Source organism: Rana temporaria, chromosome 11, assembly GCF_905171775.1.
Source record: "Rana temporaria chromosome 11, aRanTem1.1, whole genome shotgun sequence".
Lineage (NCBI taxonomy): Eukaryota > Metazoa > Chordata > Amphibia > Anura > Ranidae > Rana > Rana temporaria.
In genome coordinates, this window is record NC_053499.1 from 26832549 (window position 1) to 26853480 (window position 20932).

The 20932-nt window shown below is 47.7% G+C and overlaps 1 protein-coding gene across 1 annotated transcript in view; it reads right to left on the minus strand.

Moving 5' to 3' along the window:
* Positions 1–20932, minus strand: part of NDUFS3 (NADH:ubiquinone oxidoreductase core subunit S3) — a 28053-nt gene that overhangs the window by 5322 nt on the left and 1799 nt on the right. The window contains exons 2-5 of the mRNA XM_040328264.1: positions 13895–13954; positions 10041–10138; positions 2308–2457; positions 285–410 (exon numbers count right to left, since the gene is read on the minus strand). Coding sequence (XP_040184198.1) covers positions 285–410; positions 2308–2457; positions 10041–10138; positions 13895–13954 — 434 coding nt within the window. The remainder of the gene's footprint in view (positions 1–284; positions 411–2307; positions 2458–10040; positions 10139–13894; positions 13955–20932) is intronic.

The following is a 20932-nucleotide window of genomic DNA, read 5'->3' on the forward strand; positions in this document are numbered from 1 at the left end:
CCCCCTCTTTTCCTTTTTCTTTCCCTCTCTTTCTCCACTTGCCTCTCTCTCTCTCTCCCATCCCCTCCTTTCCGCCCCATCCCCTCTTTCTCTCCTCTTTGATTCCTGTTGTTATACAAGCTACTGATCGTACAAATAACTATGAAACCACTGTGTAAGCACATTAAGCTGGAATAGTGTACCTCCTCTTTTCTCTTACACCAGATATGCTGCCATATTTTGTACTGACCTTTTTCGAAAATAAAAAACTGTTATTTGATAAAAAATAATAATTGAATCCTCACCTCTCTCTCATACCAGTTTGCTGCTTTGTGTACTGACACACTGGACTCCACCGGAGTAAGTTCATCTGCGTAAGTCTTAACACGGATCCTGGAGTTAAAGCGCAATGAAAGCAAGTTGTACACGATCTGAAAAAGAACAAAATGACTAATCAAATTAAGTAGCTAAGGGTAGACAAACCACACAGGAGTGAGTGAAATGAGCTCACAAAAGCCAAAATTGATTTAAAACATAAGTTTAAATATGCTTATTTTTTGTATTCCTTGGTTCCTCCCACCGCTCATCAACATGCTAATAAAATGATTAAATAAGACACTTCCGTTTTCATTATACACCTTAGTTTGGACACAATGATCTCATTACTAGATATGTGTGCTTCTCTATACAATGCAGGCAGATCATGGCTGACAAGAGGAGCTAGCAGCTTCCTGAAAACATTAATCTTTGGTAACGCCAATGTGTGAAAATGAGCCTCCATGACTGAGGGAACTGAAAAGCTACGACTAGGGGTGGGCCAGGGACGGTAATGCTGGGGATGAAAGGGTTAGATGCTGAGAATCTTCCAGCCAGGAAATTAAAACAGGCTCTATCTCACCTGCAGGAACAGGAGGGCGATGGCTTCTAAATGGATGTTTTAAGCAGTAGCAAACTGCGCTTTGGAAGAAAAAAAAAAATCCTCTGCAAGGTAAAGGCTTAAAGCGGAGTTCCACCCAAAAATGGAACTTCTGCTTTTCGGAACCTTCCCCCTCAGGTGTCACATTTGGCACCTTTCAGGGGGGAGGAGGGTGCACCCACTTCCGGGAACAGACTCATGCAGGAGTCGTGCCCCTTCCCGCACCCCTGATGTCTCCTGGGAAACACACTGTTCCCAGGAGAGAGCGGGGACCAGTGACGGCGCGCCAGGCTACTTGTGCATGCGCAGTAGGGAACCGGGCAGTGAAGCTGCAACACTTCACTTCCCGATTACCGGGATTGGCGGTGGGTGTAGCCGAGGGACGAGCGATTGCTCCGTCTCAGCTGCTGACATCGCGGCCACGCAAGTGTTCAAATTTTAAAAGTCAGCAGCTGCAGTATTTGTAGCTGCTGGCTTTTAAAAAAAACATTTCGGTAGAACCTCCGCTTTAATGTGCAGCATGGAGCTCTGAAGGTCTGGCATGGTATGCTTGACCTTCAGAGCGCATGCGCCGGTGACGTCACTGGCTGCATACAGGGTGAATATATCCTAAACACCACACATTTATAATATATTTACTGTACCTACAGGTGAGGCTTATTATAGGTTTATGTGTAAGTACACCTTTAAAATAAAAAAAAGACGACTTTACTACCACTTTAAGGAGCAGTGATAGAAACGTATTTATACTTTTCAAAGATCTGCCGACATCGTGTCATTTAGAGTCTAACGTGAGGAAGGCCTTTTTCTAGCAGCTTAGAGTGGCATTCGAGCCAAACTCTGACTAGTCCTAAATCTACTCCAACCACCAATCTAAGCCTATTCTATCTACCCTGTAGATGAAAAGATATGTTTACCTGCCTATTCTGAAGCCGCTCCAGTCTGGTCACATGACTGGCTTCCAGCATCGGAGGGAGATCATTGCCCAGGCTCTGCAGCCATTTTTGCTGCCTCTCCTCTACATTGAAGCCAGCACTAGGACCTGATCATGTGAGCAGACCGGAGCGGCTTCAAAATAGTATACAAATCTTTCCTTTTACAAGGTAGATCGAATAGTCTTAAGATTTAGGCTTAGTTAGGGTATGACTGGAATTCCACTTTAATCCTTTAACTCTACACTGAACACAGAAAATAATTAAATGCTGGTTTTCAGGCATTTTGTTTATGACTCAATCTATGTCCCAGCAAGCCAAGCCACAGAAAATAATGAGAAGCTGCAGTCTAATTCCAATATTTCATTGCAAAGCACCCGTAAAAAACTAGAAAACCCCAATAAAAAAATATATATATATTTTGGTGCCCGATAGTATGCAAGCGACCTGACAATTTTGCTGCCAACTTCCAGAACTCACCTCAAAGCGATTCTCTCTGGTTGGGATATCCACAGCAGTCAAATCAGCCATGTTTTTGAACTGAGCATTTGTGTGGTCACGAAGAAACGTTAAGACTGGTATAACCCCATCCGGATGGATCATGATTTCCAATTCTCCAAAGCAAGTCACCTAAGAAACAAAAACAGTCATTGGTTACACAGCAATTAAAATATAATCACATAGAAAGTCGCAGTCTGAATCAAACTGCGGATCCTTGTGGGTTTACACGGTGAACGACATCATGCGCATGAATGAAACGTTAGCGTTGGACAATGACACCTTTGAGAAATATAAATATTTATGGTATATTTGGATCCATTTCTCCACTTCGAATGCCCTCAGAGATTTTATCATCTAATGGTGGTTCACTGACCACACCATCATAGTCCTCCATTAGGATGGTAGAGAGAACCCTTAAGCACCTTTCAAGCCTCTCTCCGACAGTTGGCTTCAGAGCTATTCTTTGTCCGCTAGCCTTCTTATCTTTTATTTTTTTATTTTTTTTGGCCTTTGAGATTTGCTCCTGCTCGGTCCTCCTCTCCTCGTCTTTTTCTGACCACCTTATGGTCATTCCCCCTCTCTCTTTTCCTTTCTTCTCCACTATATTTTATTGTGCCACCTCACTGCTTATTACTATAGGTCTTGGCATTGTTTGTTTTACCACATATTATTTACATGTCAACCTATATGTGAAGCATATGCCATAACCAGTAATTTGTGTTACTCTCAATTGTGTAATATGCTTGTTACCCCCCTTTACCCAGAAGAGACAGACCATGTATTGTGGTCCAGGCCAGACCGGCTGCCCTGCAGTAGTCTATCTGGCTCCTGCTGCTGTCAATCAAATCCTGCGAGAAGGGAGCATGTATCCATGGACACAAATAGCCCAACTTGGGAGCAAGCTGGTATGAGTGCCCCATAGCAAGCAGCTTGCTATAGGGGGGAGACTCAGGAGGGGTTAAAAGCTTAGAGCTCCAGCAGGGGATCTCAAAAGAGGAGGTTCGGGGCCACTCTGTGCAAAACAACTGGACAGAGCAGGCAAGTATAATGCTTATATATATATATATATATATATATATATATATATATATATATATATATATATATATATATATATATATATATATATCCCTAGCACCAGTCTATGAGCCAGAGGGCATCAGTACACTATAAACGCTTTAGTTGAAACAACGGAAACATTACAACCCAACTCTCACAACTCCACCTCACCACACCCATTTTGGCAAGAGTGGGGTTAGAACATATGTCAGATTTTAAAATAATATATGTGACCTCAATGGGGAGATTCCCTCTAATTTTCTGTTAACAGGCCTTGGGTATTAGCCACTGAACCACTTTATTATACATATAAATGGCAGAACTGCAACGGTCCAAATTTCAGCATGCTAGCTCTAAGGCTACTCTCACACTGAGGTTCATTGCAGGCGATATAGCGCTAAAAATGACCAGTTACACTTACCGGTAGCTGGATTTCTACGATGTCTTACAGGACGGCACGCTGAGAGTAGACTGGCCACCTGACAGGAAACACAATCAAAAAAGAGGTTAAAAGGCCCCACCCTTCCCATGTGCCTCAGTTTGTAGATAAGTAACCGCTATTAGAACACGGTCCTAGGACCTAATAAAAAAATAACTCCGAATAGCAGTAAATAACAGGGAGGGAAGTAGGCCTGCCGTCCTGTAAGACATCGTAGAAATCCAGCTACCGGTAAGTGTAACTGGTCATTTCTCCCTCGTCTTCCAGGACGGCACGCTGAGAGAAAAGCAAGCAATCTTTGGGCCTACCTTAGGGCGGGACCACCGTCTGTAGGACCTTCCTACCAAACATCAGATCTTGCGGTGACAGCAGTTCGACTCTGTAATGTCTGACGAACGTATTCTGGCTTGACCAGGTCGCCGCTTTACATATTTGTTCTATGGAAGCTCCTGCTCTTTCTGCCCAGGAGGCTGCCAGTGATCGGGTGGAATGGGCCTTGATAACAGGAACTGGTCTACCCGCTAAGGTGTAGGATAAAGAAATAGCCTGCCTGATCCATCTGGATATAGAAGCTTTTGTTGCCTGCTGACCCTTTTTCTGACCAGAAAAATTAACCAAAAGATGAGGGGAATTCCTAAACTCACTTACCCTCTCTAAATAAATCAAAAGACAACGTCTTACGTCCAAGCAATGAAAAGTAGCCTCCTTCTCATTCTTGGGATCTGCGCAAAACGAAGGGAGGACTACCTCCTGGGATCTGTGGAACTTAGTTGCCACTTTGGGCAGGTACAGAGGATCCTGACTCAGTACCACCCTGTCTTCAAAAACCCGAAGAAAGGGTTCCTTAATGGAAAAAGCATGCATGTCTCCAATTCTTTTGGCAGACGTGATAGCCAACAAAAAAGTAAATTTAAAGGAAAGTAATTTAATTGGAATACTATCTATAGGTTCGAATGGTGCCTTAGATAGCTGATTCAAGACTAGGGAGAGGTCCCAAGGGGGAACTCTAGAGACTTTTATAGGGGAAAGTCTGTCCCTGGCTGTCAGAAACCTCCTAATAAGAGGATCCCCAGAAAGGCTCCTGTCCAAAAAATAGGACAAGGCCGTAACTTGGACTCTCAAGGTCTTAGTGGCTAAGCCTAGTTCCACCCCATCCTGGAGGAAATCCAGGATGACGGGGATGTCAGGGTAGGAGATCTGTTTCGCGGAGCACCAGCGCGAAAAGACCCCCCAGATTCTTGCATAGATGAGTCTGGTGACTTTCTTGCGACTAGCCAACAGGGTTCCTATCACCTTTTCCGAACAGCCTCTCTGCTGCAGGTTCCACCTCTCAAGAGCCATGCCGTCAGGCTGAAGAATTCTGGGTTCGGATGAGAGACCGGCCCCTGCCGCAGAAGACCCGCCCGGGGAGGGAGAGGAAGCGGGGGAGCTAGAGCCCAATGTTTCAGGGTGGGGAACCAGGACCTCTTGGGCCACCAAGGAGCGATTAAAATCAGGTTGGTGTCTGAGGCGTTCAATTTTTGCAGAACCCTTGGGATGAGATTCAAGGGAGGAAAGGCGTAGGCCAACCGGAATCTCCAGGGTTGAGCCAACGCATCCACCCCCAGTGAACCCTGCTCTCGGGAGAGGGAAAAGAACCTGCTCACCTTTTTGTTCCCCTTGCACGCAAAGAGGTCTACTTCTGGGCGACCGAGCTGTTGGCAAATCCAGCTGAAGGTCTCCGGGCATAATTCCCATTCCCCCTGAAGGATGGGCTGGCGGCTCAGAAAATCGGCCTCCAGATTGAGGGTCCCTCTTATATGGACCGCTAGAAGAGAGGGCACCCTCTGTTCTACCCAACTTAGGATCCTCAGGGAGAGGGCTAGGAGAGAGTGTGACCTGGTGCCCCCCTGCCGGTTGAGAAAGGCGATCGTAGTCGCGTTGTCGGAGAGGACTAGGACCTCTCGGCCCTGAATTCTCTCCTCGAAGGCTTCCAGAGCCTCCCCAACCGCCAATAACTCCCGGTAGTTGGAAGAAGCCCGCCTTTGCTGGGGATTCCAAGAACCCTGGGCTCGAAGTTCCTCCGTATGGGCTCCCCACCCCCAGCTGCTGGCATCTGTAGTGACTTTGATCGGGTTGACCTGACTCCACAGACGACCCTTTAAAAGGTTCTGGGGCAATAGCCACCATTGTAAGGTGTCTTTTACTGGAACCGGGATACTGACCCTGGTATCCAACGTCTCTTCCGTTCCCCCCCAAGATGAGAGAAGGAAGGCCTGCAGGGGCCTTGAGTGGAGTTGTGCCCAAGGAACTGCCGGGATGCACGAAGTCATCCGTCCCAACAACCTCATGATTTCTCTGAAAGAGGAATCTACAGCCGCCACTAGGGACCTGACCGCTGTCATAAGACCCTGTGCTTTGTCTTGGGATAAGACAAGCTTCCTTTCTAGGGAGTCTATAAGAAAACCTAGGTACATCTTCCTTTGTTCTGGAAGGAGAGAAGACTTCTCCCTGTTCACGATCCAACCAAGGGATTCCAGGGTGGTTATGACAGTGGCCAGGTCCAGAAGGAGCTGATCCCGACTCAGGTTGAAGAGCAAAAGGTCGTCCAAGTAAGGGACGAGGGAGATCCCCTTTAAATGTAGAAAAGCCATCACCTCTGCCAGGACCTTCGTAAACACCCTCGGACTGGAAGCCAGTCCGAAGGGGAGGGCCGAGAACTGCCAGTGCTGAACTCCTTGGGCAGAGGTGAGGGCGAATCTGAGGAATCTCTGGTGATCCGGACAAATAGGAACGTGAAGGTAAGCATCCCTCAAGTCTACTGTCACCATGAACACGCCTTCTAACAAGAGGCCCCTGAGACTGTACACATTCTCCATACGAAATTTTTTGTATTGAAGATGAACATTTAGGGGTCTGAGATTGATGATCAATCTGAATTTCCCGAGTGGTTTGGGAACGACAAAAATATGGGAGTATACTCCCTGGCCCTCTTGATTTGGAGGGACTGGGACTATGACTCCCTGTTCGGCCAGGCTGGCAACGTTCTGGGAAAGTCCAGCGGCTTTGCGAGGATCGCTTGGTAGGTGTGTGAGGAGAAAAATGGGGGGAGGAAACTGGCGGAATTCTAGCCTGTAACCTTCCCTGATGATCTGAAGGACGTGAGGACTCCTGGTTATCTCCTCCCAAGCGGGAAGGAACCTGGAGAGCCTGCCCCCTACCCTCTCGTCACTTGGGATCCTTTTCACCAGGCTTGGGGCTGGAAAAAAGGATCCCACTCTTTGGCTTATCCTTTCCAAACCCCCAGCGCCTGCCGGGTGCCGATTTCTTCCCTGGGGGGGGGTTTTTCCTCTGGTTGGGACGAAAAAACTTCCCCCTATTTGCTCTAGGTTTGGAGGGAAATTTATTTCCTTTTTCAGAGGATCTCGCTAGGGCCTGATCTAATGCGGTGCCGAACAGGAGGGAACCCTCAAACGGAATCGCACACAAGCGTTTTTTTGACGCAAGGTCGCCCCTCCAAGTTTTCAGCCAGACAGCTCTCCTAGAAGCATTAATAAGTGCTCCAGTCTTGGCTGAAGCGCGAACCGTCTCAATAGCTGCGTCTGCCAAATAGGCTACCGCACTGCCGATCACCTGGAGGGACTCTTGAGTTTCCCTAGACTTGGAAGAACTTGCTAGATGATCTAACAGCCTGGAAGTCCAAGCGGCAGTGTTCCTTGCGACGCATGCTGAAGCTAACGCAGGACCCAAAGCGGCTGCATTGGCTTCCCAGGCTCTACGGAGGGAGGTATCAGCACGCCTATCCATGGCATCCCTTAAACTCCCTGCATCCTCAAAAGAGAGATCGGATTGTCTAGAGACCTGAGCTAAAGATGCGTCAAGACGAGGAACTTTAAAAAAGGTATCCTCCACCTCATCTTTAAAGGGGCAGCGGCGTTTCCAGGTCTTAAACTTGGGAAGTTTCTTTTCTGGCTCAGCCCATTCCCTCCGGATAATATCCTTGAGGGATTGATGCACTGGGATAGTCTTAGACTGAGGCTTAATTAAACCCAAATACATCCTGTCCTGGGCTGAAACCTGCTCCGCCGGATGTTGGATCTGCTCAGAGGCGTAAATGGCTGCGAGAAGACCCTCCATATCATCTGCGGAAAATATATATTTCCCAGACCTGGCATCCTCGTCCTCTTCCTCCGCCTGGCTTTCCACCAGGCCCTCTTCTTGAAGAGTGACCTCAGAATCCTCGGAGTCAGAGGAAGGAGCCTTCCTAGTTCGCTGGCGGGAACCCAGCCGTGCAGAAGTGGATCCCTCCTGAGACGAAGGACCAGGTACAGGGGGATCAGACTCCCTACTTTTCAAGGAAGATTTAAAATCCTTGAGAGTGGCGAGCATTTCTGACTGCACAGAGAGAAAATCCTTCATGATTTGCGAGGTCTCTTTCCCAGCTAGTTTAAGGATACACTTGGAGCAAAAGGGTTTGCTATAGTCTGTCGGGAGCTTATCATTACAATTCCCACATTTCTTAATCTTTTTAAGGGGTTTAGTAGATCTACTGGCTTCCCCCTGGGCAGAAGGGTCCTCTCCTAAAACATAATGTAAAATAGAAAGGCCCATTAGCAACATACTCTCACAGCTGAGGTTCTACAACAAGATGAGGGCGTCCGGCCCTTCTCTCTCCCCGGCTGCGTGTTGCTCTGCCTCTGCTGTGCTCTGCAGCGAAATGTGGCATCCGTCGGTGGAGGCCGCCATCTTGCAGGGGCGGAGTGACGTCACGCCGTCGGACAGCGTGCGCATCATCAATACGCGCCCAGCAAGTGACGGCGCCGCTCGGAGCGGCGCCCAGCCCAGCCGACACCACGCTGCAGAGGGGAAGTCTCCCTGTAAGGTAGGAGGGAAGACGGGGGGGGGAGAGAGGTACGGCCGCCTCAGAGCACTAGGGAAGCCCTGCTAGCTAGGAGGCTCTGGCGTCCAGGGAGGCACTCTTCTTAGTTAGCACTTTCAGCCTCCCTAGACCATAAAGAAGGGATACCCCCCCGGGAAAGTGCAAGCACCTTGACCGGACCCAAAAGCACCCAGTACCTGTGGTCTAGACTCCGGGGGGGGGGACCACCAGCCCCAGGCCTTAGGTCAGCTTGAAAATAAAAAACTGTTTCGCTGTAGGGGAAACACAATCAGAAACTGAGGCACATGGGAAGGGTGGGGCCTTTTAACCTCTTTTTTGATTGTGTTTCCTGTCAGGTGGCCAGTCTACTCTCAGCGTGCCGTCCTGGAAGACGAGGGAGAAATAGCGCCTGCAAAGCACCCTGAAAGAGCTGCTCCTTTCACTTTGGTGTGAAAGCCCGAGGGCTTCCACACTCGATTGGTGCGCTGGCAGGACGCTTAAAAAAGTCCTGCCAGCCGCATCTTTGAGGTGCTGTAGGAGCGGTGTATACACCGCCCCTGCCCATTGAAATTAATGGGCAGCGCCACCGAACCGCCAGCAAAGCGGCGCTTTGCGATCGGTTTTGACCCTTTTTCAGTCGCTAGCGGGGGTTAAAAATCGCCCCCCTTAGCGGCCGAATAGCGCCGCAAAACAACGGTAAAGCGTTGACAGCACAACGCTTAGGTGTGAAAGTAGCCCAATTCCCACCTGAGTGTTTCGTAGCTCGAAGCTTGAGGCTGCAAGCAAAATCCCATTCATTTCAATAGCCCCTGTTCCTGCTCAGATGTGAAGGGCCATTGAAATGAATGGGATTTTGCTTGCTGAGCATCCTCAAGCTTCAAGTATTGAGCTACAAAACGCTGAGGTGTGAATGAAGAGAGAACTGCCACCTGAAGGCTTTCTTGCAAGATTGGAATAATTTGGCAGTACATGGTAACAATTTCACAGCAGGCCCACCCCCGACAGGCCACCGTCTAGAGAAACACTGTAGTCAATCAATTATGTTACAAAAATAAGGAACTAGACTTCTAATATGCTGGTGGCCCCGTCAGTCACCTCCAGCATGAAATCCTTCGGAGGAGCTTGAGGAAAAATGGTTGGCTTAACATCAGCTGCATCCAATCATATGCAGCCGCTCTCTAACAGCCGCTGGGTACAGCTGTCAGAATACAACAGCCACAGAAAGAGACGCTGTATAGTGTGCATAGGGAAATCTGCTAGATTATTTGTGTGTGTGTGTGTGTGTGTGTGTGTGTGTGTGTGTGTGTGTGTGTGTGTGTGTGTGTGTGTGTGTGTGTAAAGCTTTACCCTACTAACCTGCACGTGCTGAACATACTTCGGCAGAATTTCAGACACATATTCCCCAAACGCTGACAGCTGATTCTGTAACACTTTATCGGCAGGCCGAACCGTAGCTGAAAAAAGAAAGATCAATAAGAGCACAAGGAAACAAATGACACGAGAGTTATAACTCAGTTTTTTCAGTTTTAGATAACAGAGGGTTTGAATCTTGGTCAAATTTAAAAGGTCCCTGGCATGATTAACCACTTAAGGACCGCCTCCTGCACATATACGTCGGCAGAATGGCACGGCTGGGCACAAGCACGTACAGGTATGTGCTCTTTAAGTGCCCAGCCGTGGGTCGATGCGCGCTCCCGCGACCCGGTCCGAAGCACCGTGACCGCGGGACCCGATCGCCGCTGGAGTCCTGCGATCGGTCCCCGAAACTGAAGAACGGGGAGAGCGGTGTGTAAACACAGCTTCCACGTTCTTTACTGTGGCGCCGTTATCAATCGTGTGTTCCCTTATATAGGGAATCACAATCAAGGACGTCACACCTACAGCCACACCCCCTACAGTTAGAAACACAGATAAGGTCATACATAACCCCTTCAGCGCCCCCTTGTGGTTAACTCCCGAACTGCACAATAGTCTCAAAAATGTGTCAAAATTATCAAAAGTGTCCGCCATAATGTCGCAGTCAAGGACAAAAAAAAAAAAAAAAAAATGTATAAAAATGCAATAAAACTATCCCCTATTTTATAAACGCTATAAATTTTGCGCAAACCAACCGATAAACTCTTATTGCGATTTTTTTTACCAAAAATAGGTAAAAGAATACGTATCGGCCTAAACTGAGGAAATTTTTTTTTTTCGGTGTTTTTTTCGGTGTCCCGAATCGCAAAAACTGTCCGGGTCCTTTAGCTTAATGGTTAATGGAAGTTGCCATCGCTAAATGCTCCCTTGAGAAAGCTAATTACTTGGATCTCTATGTGAAGCTTTGATTTCAATGCTGATCCAGTTGCTGACCTGGGACAGGTATAGAGATGAGTAGTTCTGACACTCATTTACAGTCTGGACTGTGACTAAAACATTCTGAAGTTGGCAACAGACAGGCATCTACCATTTTCAGAAATGGAAGCCCCATGGTGTTCCAATGTCTTTAGTATGTATGCCCACAGAGAGCCACCTTCACCAGACACCTATAGTAAGCAGAAATCTCCCTTATGGGGCACAGACAGGAATAAAGTCTGCTTGATTTCCAATACTTTGTTCCAGAACAAATATGCAGCAACGGATATAAAAAAACAATCTGCATATTTGTTCCAGGTTTGTAATGCCTGTTGGACAGCCAGGCAAATTGCATTTTCATTACAAAAAAAAAAAAATAAAAAAAAAAAAAAATCAGAAATAGCAGCTTACAAATTTCAAGTTTAAACAGTCCAAGATCAGGCTTTTTCTGACACAATGGGCTAGATTCACAAAGCGATACGACGGTGTATCTCCTGATACGCCGTCGTATCTCTGAGTTAGGCCGGTCGTATCTATGCCACTGATTCATAGAACCAGTTACGCACAGATATGCCTAAGATCCGACAGGTGTAACTGTGTTACACCGTCGGATCTTAACTGCAATTTAAAAATGGCCGCTAGGGGCGTTCTCGTTGACTTACGCAGAGAATATGTAAATCAGCGAGATACGCCAATTCACGAACGTACGCAGTCACTTTACGCCGTTTGTGTAAGGGTTTTCCCGGCGTATAGTTACCCCTGCTTCTATGAGGCACAGCCAATGTTAAATATGGCCGATATTCCTGTGTCGTTTGCGTACGCCGATTCACAAACGCGCTGGACGCCAGTTACGCTCACGCCGAAACCAATGACGTCCTAGCGACGTCATTGGGAGCAATGCACGCCGGGAAAATTCGCGGACGGCGAATGCGCATTTAAATCGGCGCGCGGACGCGCCTGATTTAAATAGTACACTCCCCCTAGCCGCGGAATTTGAATTCCGCCGGGGGATTTACGATCCGCCGCCGCAAGTTTGGAGGTAAGTGTTTTGTGAATTACCCACTTGCCTCTCAAACTTGCGGCGGCGCATCTTAAATCACATAGGTCACGCGGATCTATGTGAATCTAGCCCTTTGTTTACAAGCGTAAATCAGTATTTTTTGCTAGACAATTACTTGTAACCCCCAAACATTATACATTTTTTTTTAGCGGAGACCCTAGGGAATAAAATGGCGATTATTGTAATTTTTTTTAGGAGTATTGTATTTGTGCAGCATTTTTTTTTTAAAATACACTTTAATGAAAAACAAAACACAATATTTACCCCAATTTTTTTGTAAATTCTGAAAGATAATGTTACACCGAGTAAATGGATACCCAACATGTCACGCTTTAAAATTGCGCAAACTCGTGGAATGGCAACAAACTATGGTGCCTAAAAATCTCCATAGGTGATCCTTTAAAACGCTTTTACAGGTTACCTGTTTGGAGTTACAGAGGAGGTCTAAAACCCCATACACGCTAATAGATTTTCTGCAGATTTTTATCTTTGGGATTTACCAAAACCATATGAGGTCAAACCTAAAGAGTTTCAATTTGTATGCAATCAGGCAGACTCTTGCACCACATGGTTTTGGTAAATCTGAAGAAAATCTAATAGTGAGTATGGAGCCTAACACTAGAATTATTGATCTCGCTCTAATGTTTTCGGCTATACCTCACATGTAATGTGAATACAGGAGAGTTACGACGCCCACCAACACACAGCTCCTTTCTCTATCTGCAACGTAGAGACCATCCTGACTCTCCTGTAGTCCAAGGTAGGGGGCGAGCACGACACTCCACACCAGGGAGAAAGCCTTGCATTACTGTGAGTAGTTACAGACAGAAGAACAGGAAGTGAGGATTTCTCAGAAGAAATAAGGACATTTAAAAGCAAAATGGAAGGATGAGGTAAGTGAAGGAGGACTGCACTAAGGTAAAGGAAGCTATTTAGGAAAAAAAAAAAAAATTATACCTTTACAACCCCTTTAAGGAATAAAACCTTTCATCTGCAGCTCCCCCCATGCCCTCCAAAATACTTACCCGAGTCCGATCTCAGTCCAGTAATGTGCCCAAAAGCAGTTGGGTCTGCTCTCTCCCTCTCTTCACAAGACTCAGTGAGAGCAGCGGGAGCCATTGGCTCCTGCTGCCATCAATCAAATCCAGTGAACAGGGACCGGGGGTGGGGCTAAACAGCACTATATGTGTCAACACAGCGCAGCTCAGAATCAAGGTCACACAATCCGCTTGCTATGGGGGCACTTGGGAGGCAGGGGGAGCTACAAGTGCTGGCGGAGGAACCCAGATGAAGATGTTTGGGGCTGCTCTATGCAAAACCAATGCACAGAGCATGCAAGTATACCATGTTTGTTATTAAAAAAAAAAAAAAAGAAGAGAAACCTTTACAAATACTTTAAAACATAAGGCCCCTTTCATAAATGCGGATCCCGCTTTTAAATGTGCTTGCTCAGCGGGGATCGCTCCGTTGATCCCCGCTGAGCCGGCAGATGACAGGTCTTTCTCTGCACACCAGTCAGATCTCCGCTCTCGCCTATGGGGGATTGGATGAAAAAGAACCGTCTGTTTTCATCCGATCCGCCAAACGGATGCAAAATAGGGTTTGCATCTGTCACATTTTAGCAGATCGGATCGGGGCTGATCGGGTCTCAGCGGACAGGTCACAGCTGACATCAGACGCTCCATAGAGGTATATGGAAAAAACCTCAAGGTGGATCTGAACGGTTCACATTTGTGTGAAAGGAGCCCAAAACAAATTAGTAGCATAATTGTCTTTTTAAATTACATGTTTAAAGCCTTTAAAATAAATGGCAACTTACGCTTTGTCTCTGAAGTAGTGCCTTGGCAGCGTATTTGGGGGAGCACACGGAGGGCAGAAGCTGGAAATTAAAGGACAACCAGTTAGGATTCCCATTCAAACAACAAATGATGGCATGCAAAGCTTATGAAGTACACATGCAAGACCAAAGCCAACCAAAAAGAAAACCATTTTCTTGATTTCAGAAGTATTTTAAGGCTCAGTGGGCTTACACAGACAGGCATGGTAAAAACCCAATTTGAGCAGTAGGAGTAAGACTCTAAAGCTTTATACAGACATCAGATTTCCGGTGGAAAATCCGCCCCCATCTTAGCAGGACTGCTCATCATTTAATAATCCGCCCCCATCATGTAAAAATCCGTCCCTCACCAACATAAACGTGCCTCAGGAATGCGCGGTGTTCTACCGAGCAGTGGCCGCTATTGTGCGCAGGCGCCGTCTCATCAACACAACAGCTGATTGTAAAAATCAGCGGTTGTGCTATCAATACTGCATATGACGACCCGGACTTCTCGCTAGAACACCGGCATTGCAGGTAAGGGAATCAGGGAGTGATAGCGATTCACAGCCTGGTTGACTACTGCACACGTGCGAGTCACGCTGTGCATTCTGAGTGGTCCGTGCTGTCTTCTGGGACCTGTGCGTCTCCCAGAAGACAGCGTGGGGGGGGGGGGGACATGGCGTAGATCGCCGTGGATACTGCGGCGATCTTTTGCCGGAAGTGGGAGCAAATACCAGTTACTCACCGGTAGCTGTTTTTCTATGAGTCTTACAGGACGGCACCTTGAGAGTAGACTGGCTTCACCTGACAGGAAACACAATCAAAAAGAGGTTTAAAAACCCCGCCCCTCCCCGTGCACCTCAGTTCGTGATAAAGTAACCACCATAAGAGCACGGGAACCAGTATATGAAAATACAAACCATACAAAGTCATCAGGGTGGGAAATAGGCCTGCCGTCCTGTAAGACTCATAGAAAAACAGCTACCGGTGAGTAACTGGTATTTTCTCGAGTCGTCTTCCAGGACGGCACCTTGAGAGATAAGCAAGTAACCCTCAGGCCTACCTTAGGGCGGGACCACTGCCTGCAGGACTCTTCTGCCAAACGTCAAGTCTTGGGGTGACAGGAGTTCCACTCGGTAGTGTTTTAGAAAGGTGTTCTGGCTTGACCACGTTGCTGATCTACAGATTTGTTCCACTGAAACTCCTGCTCTCTCTGCCCAGGAGGTTGCTATAGATCTCGTGGAATGTGCCTTCACTTTAGGTACTGTTTTGCCAGCCTTACTGTATGCTATTGAAATTGCCTGTCTTATCCATCTAGATATGGAGGCTCTAGATGCTTGGCAACCCCTTTTCTGTCCTGAAAAGTTGATTAGCAAGTGTGATGAGCGTCTGAACTCGCTCACCCTTTCTAAATAAATTAACAAACAGCGTCTTACATCCAAACAATGAAAGGTTCGTTCTCTTTCATTCTGTGGGTTTGCGCAAAAAGAAGGAAGTATAACTTCTTGTGACCTATGAAACTTCGTTGCCACCTTAGGTAGGTACAGGGGATCCTGACTTAGGATTACCCTGTCCTCGAATAAACGAAAATAAGGCTCTTTGATTGAGAGCGCTTGCATGTCTCCTATTCTTTTGGCCGTGGTGATGGCCAAAAGAAAGGAGAATTTAAATACTAACAGCCTAACCGGAATGCTGTCTATCGGTTCAAACGGAGGTTTGGATAGCTGGTCTAACACCAGGGAGAGGTCCCAAGGGGGAACTCTGGATATTTGTATAGGTGACAACCTATCCCTGGCCGTTAGGAACCTCTTAATAAGAGGATCCAGGGCCAGCCTTTTGTCTAAAAAGTAGGACAAGGCGGCAACCTGTACTCTTAGGGTTCTTGTAGCTAGCCCTAGATTTACCCCTTCCTGAAGGAACTCCAAGATAACTGATATTTCGGGTAGTGGGGCTTGTCTTGCTGCGCACCAGCGTGAAAACACCCCCCAGGTCTTGGCATAGATCTTCCTGGTAACTTCCTTACGACTCGCTAAGAGGGTATCTATTACCTTCTCTGAGCAACCCTTCCGCTGCAGGTTCCACCTCTCAAGTACCAGGCCGTCAGGCTGAAAAAGCCTGGCTCTGGGTGAAAGATCGGTCCCTGCCGCAGAAGGTCCACCCGGACCGGGAGAGGGAGGGGAGGAAGGACTGACCACTGTTCTAACATTGGAAACCAAGATCTTTTGGGCCACCAGGGAGCGATCAGGATCAGCTTCCCTTGTGAACGACTCAGTTTTTGTAATACCCTCGGGATCAGATTCAGGGGAGGGAAGGCATAGGCTAGGTAAAATGTCCAGGCCTGGGCCAACGCGTCCACACCCTCCGATCCCTGATCCCGGGAGAGGGAGAAGAACCTTTCTATCTTCTTGTTCCTCCTGTGAGCAAAGAGGTCTATTTCTGGGTTGCCGAAATGAAGACATACCCAATCGAAGACCTCCTGACTTAGTTCCCACTCTCCCTGGAGAATGGGTTGGCGGCTTAGAAAGTCCGCTTCTAGGTTTAGGACTCCCCTGATGTGAACTGCTGACAGGGAGCGGACCCTCTGTTCTGCCCAGCCTAGAATTTCTAGGGACAACCTTAGGAGCGAACGGGACCTGGTGCCTCCCTGATGGTTCAGAAACGCCACCGTGGTCGCGTTGTCGGAGAGAATTTGTATTTCTTGGTTCAGGATTCTCTCCTCGAACGCTTCCAAGGCTCTTCCGACCGCTGATAATTCTCGGAAGTTGGAAGACGACTCCCTTTGGTGTCGATCCCAGGAACCCTGGGCCTGTAGGCCCGCCATGTGGGCTCCCCATCCCCAGGAGCTGGCATCCGTGGTTATCCTGAGGGGGTTTGACTGGTTCCACTGAAGGCCTCTTCCCAAGTTCCGAGGAATGAGCCACCACTCTAGAGTGTTCTTTACCGACTCTGGAATGGAGACCGTGGAGTTTAGGGATGTTTCCTTCCCGTCCCAGGAGGAGAGGAGGAAGGCCTGTAGTGGCCTGTAGTGGAGCTGGGCCCACGGAACTGCTGGGATGCATGAGGTCATAAGTCCCAACAACCTCATGATCTCCCTGAGTGAAATATCTGCTGTTCCCCTGACAGACCTGACCACTGAGATGAGTCTCTGGACCTTGTCTACTGGTAGGAGAAGCTTTTTCTCTAAGGAATCTATTAAGAATCCCAGATAGGTCTTTCTCTGTTCTGGGAGGAGAGAAGATTTTTCTCTGTTTATAATCCATCCTAAGGATTCCAGTGTAGTCAGGACGGTGGTCAGGTCCGTGAGAAGAAGTGCTCGACTGGGATTGAACAGCAGCAGATCGTCGAGGTAGGGAACAAGGGAGATGCCCTTCAGATGTAGAAAGGCGACCACCTCTGCTAGCACCTTCGTGAAAACTCTTGGGCTGGAGGCAAGCCCAAAGGGAAGAGCGGTGAATTGCCAGTGTTGGATCCCCTGAGGGGAAACAATGGCGAATCTCAGGAATCTTTGATGGTCCTGGTAAATGGGGACATGGAGGTAGGCGTCCTTCAGGTCTATGGTTATCATAAATACCCCTTCTAAAAGAAGTCCTTTGAGACTGTAAATGTTCTCCATGCGGAACCTCTTGTAGAGGAGATAAGTATTCAGGGGTTTTAAGTTGATGATTAGACGGAATTTTCCAGAGGGTTTTGGTCCTACGAAAATGTGAGAGTACACCCCCTGACCCTGTTGGTCTACCGGAACTGGGACTATGACCCCCTGTTGTGCTAGGTCTGACACATTCCCTAGAAGGCTTGCCGCTTTGAGGGGATTTTGGGGTAAATGAGTGAGGAGGAAAATTGGTGGGGGAAGATGGCGGAATTCCAATCTGTAGCCTTCCTTCACTATCTGCAAAATATGAGGACTCCGCGTTATGCTTTCCCAAGCTGGAAAAAATCGGGAGAGCCTTCCCCCGACTCTTGAGTCACTTGGAGTCTTTCCCAGCGGGTTTAGGATCAGGGAAAAGGATTCCCCCTTTTGGTTTATCCTTTCCTGTGATCCACCTCCTATTAAAGGCCGCTCTTCGGTCTGAAGGTCGGTTTTTATTCTGGGGGCCTCGAAAAAATCTCCTCCTATTTTGTTTAGGTTTGGGAGGGAACCGTTTACCCTTTTCTGAGGCCCTAGTTAGAGCCTGGTCTAAACCTGTCCCAAAGAGGAGGGATCCCTCAAAGGGCAGGGCACAGAGACGAGATTTGGAGGCCAAATCTCCTTCCCATGTTTTGAGCCATAGTGCCCTTCTTGAGGCGTTAATAAGAGCGCCCGTTTTAGCAGAGGCTCGAGCGGACTCAATTGATGCGTCTGCTAGATAGGCGACAGCGCTACCTATGACTCTAAGGGAATCTCGGATATCCTTAAACTTTGAAGTCTGTGGGATATGTTCCAACATCCTGGATAGCCAGGTATCCGTATTCCTGGCAATGCAGGATGAGGCCAGGGCGGGCCCAAGGGCTGCTGCATTAGCCTCCCAGGCCCTTGTTTTCTAGTTCCTCCTTAAAGGGACAGCGCCTTTTCCAGGTTTTGTACTTTAGTAACTTCTTTTCAGGTTCAGCCCACTCTCTTAGAACTAAGTCCTGAAGAGATTGGTGAACTGGGATAACCTTTGGCTGGGGTTTAGCCAAACCCTGGTACATCTTATCCTGCGCTGACACTAGTTCGGCCGGCTGCTGAATCCCCTCAGAGGTATAGATAGCCGCCAGTAAACCACCCATGTCATCCGCTGAAAAAATGAATTTGCCTGATCTAGCATCTTCATCCTCCTCATCTGTCTGGCTATCAATGAGACCTTCTTCCTGAGCCTCCGAATCCTCAGAGTCTGATAGAAGAACGTCCCTAGCCCTCAACAATTTTGGAGCCGAGGTGGATAAGCTTTCCTGTGAGGAGGGTCCAGCTGCTATGGGATCAGGTTCTTTGGTTTTTAGGACTTCCTTAAACTCCTTTAATGTGGAAAGCATCTCTGACTGAACCGTCAGGAATTCTTTCATTATTAGCGAAGTTTCCTTCCCTGTGAGTTTTTGAATGCACTTAGCACACAAAAGCTTGGAATAGTCTGTGGCTAGCTTAATGCTACAATTCCCACATCTTTTAGCTTTAGATGTATGTTTAGCAGAAACACTAGAAGCCTCCCCCTGGGCAGTAACCTCTTCCCCTGAAAGTAAAAGACAGAGGCTTTAATACAAAAGGAGTAGGGGAAGGGAAGGGGGGTGTGTGGGGAATAAGGACCCAGTCCAAGTGCCCCAATGCAGTTTCTGGAGGTAGACTCACCCCTGGTGGATTCCTCTGCAGCAGCGGTTAGTGCCGGGCGGTCCTCACGCTCCATGGCACCGTCGAATCGGGCGCCACTCTCTCCCCTGCTGCGCTCCGTGCGTGTGAGCTAACGCCGATGGCGGCCGCCATTTTGGTGAAGACCGGAACTGGAAGTGCGTCATCACCATGCGCCGCCATCGATGCAGCGTCGAAATGCTGGCTCCACCGAGAAACGAGCCTGGGAGAACAGCAGCCGAGTCTACAGCGCGGAAATGCATCTTTACCCGGCCCAGCAGGTAGGAGGACGCTCGGGAGAGAGGGATTCCAGCCACCTAGGTGTTCTGAGGTAGCCACTATCCCAGATACACCTAGCAGGGGGGGGTTTCCAAACAAAGTTTTCCTTCAGCTCCCCCCCCCCCTCAATACGGGGAGACCCTCTGGACAGGCAATAGCCTCACTGAGCTCAAGGCCTCCCAGGACCCATGGCTCACCTTCCAAGAGGGGGACCACCAGCCCCAGGCCTTAGGTCTTTTTAGAAAACAAAAAAACGTTTCGCTGGGGGAAACACAATCATGAACTGAGGTGCACGGGGAGGGGCGGGGTTTTTAAACCTCTTTTTGATTGTGTTTCCTGTCAGGTGAAGCCAGTCTACTCTCAAGGTGCCGTCCTGGAAGACGACTCGAGAAAATACCTGTATTAGATAGGCATCTGCTGTCCCCTGAAAGGTGCCAAATGTGACACTGGGGGGGGGGGGAGGAATCTGAACAACAGAATTAAAATTTTTGGGTGGAACTCTGTTTAAAAGCAGAAATTTCAACAACAAAAAAAAAAATTCAAAGTTTTGGACAGAATGAGAAGGGGAAATACTGAATCCTCTGTCAAGTTGTTATTGCTGTATGTAGGCAAGACTGATCCTTATTTCCCATATAAGTAACAATGGAACAGGAAGTGATGGAAAATCTAACAGGGACACAACACCAATAAAAACAAGCTGAGCGGGGAAAATCAGACAGAACTCCAAACAGATTATTACTGTTGTCTGTGTTCATGTCGGCAATTTCTCCAAACTTAACCCCCTTCATGACCAGGACATGTTTTGTTATACTGCACTGCGTCACTTTACCTGACAATTATGTCGTGATACAACGCTGTACATAAATGAAATGTATGCCCCCCACACACACACACACACACAAATATAGCTTTTTTTGTTGTATATGATCAACACTGGTTATTTTTTGTGCTCTCTTTAGAGGTGAAAAAAAATTAAAACAAAGAAAAACAAAACAAAAAAACTATTAAAAAAAAAATACAACTTGCAAGGTTGCTATGGGTTTAAAAAGAAGCCTTGGGCCAAGGTAGGTTGCATCATTTACAGCAGAGGCCCTTTTTCAAGGCAAGGTTGCTATGGGTTAAGGAAAATAAGTCTTAGGCCGAGCAAGGTTGCTATGGGTTACAGCAGAGGCTCTCATTCCAAGCAAGGTTGCTATGCATTACAGCAGAGGTCCTTCTGCTAAACAAGGTAGCTAAAAGTTACAGCGAGGGAGTTTTATGTTAAGCAAAAGTGCTATGGGTTACAGCAAAAGCCTGTCAAGCAATGCTTAGGGTTACAAAAGGGAGCCTTATGCTCAGCAAGACTGCTATGGGTTACAGCAGAAGAAGGTTGCTATGGGCTACAGCAGAGGTCATTATTCCAAGCAAGGCTGCTATGGGTTTCTGCAGAGAGCCTCCTGCTAAGCAAAGGTTGCTATGGGTTA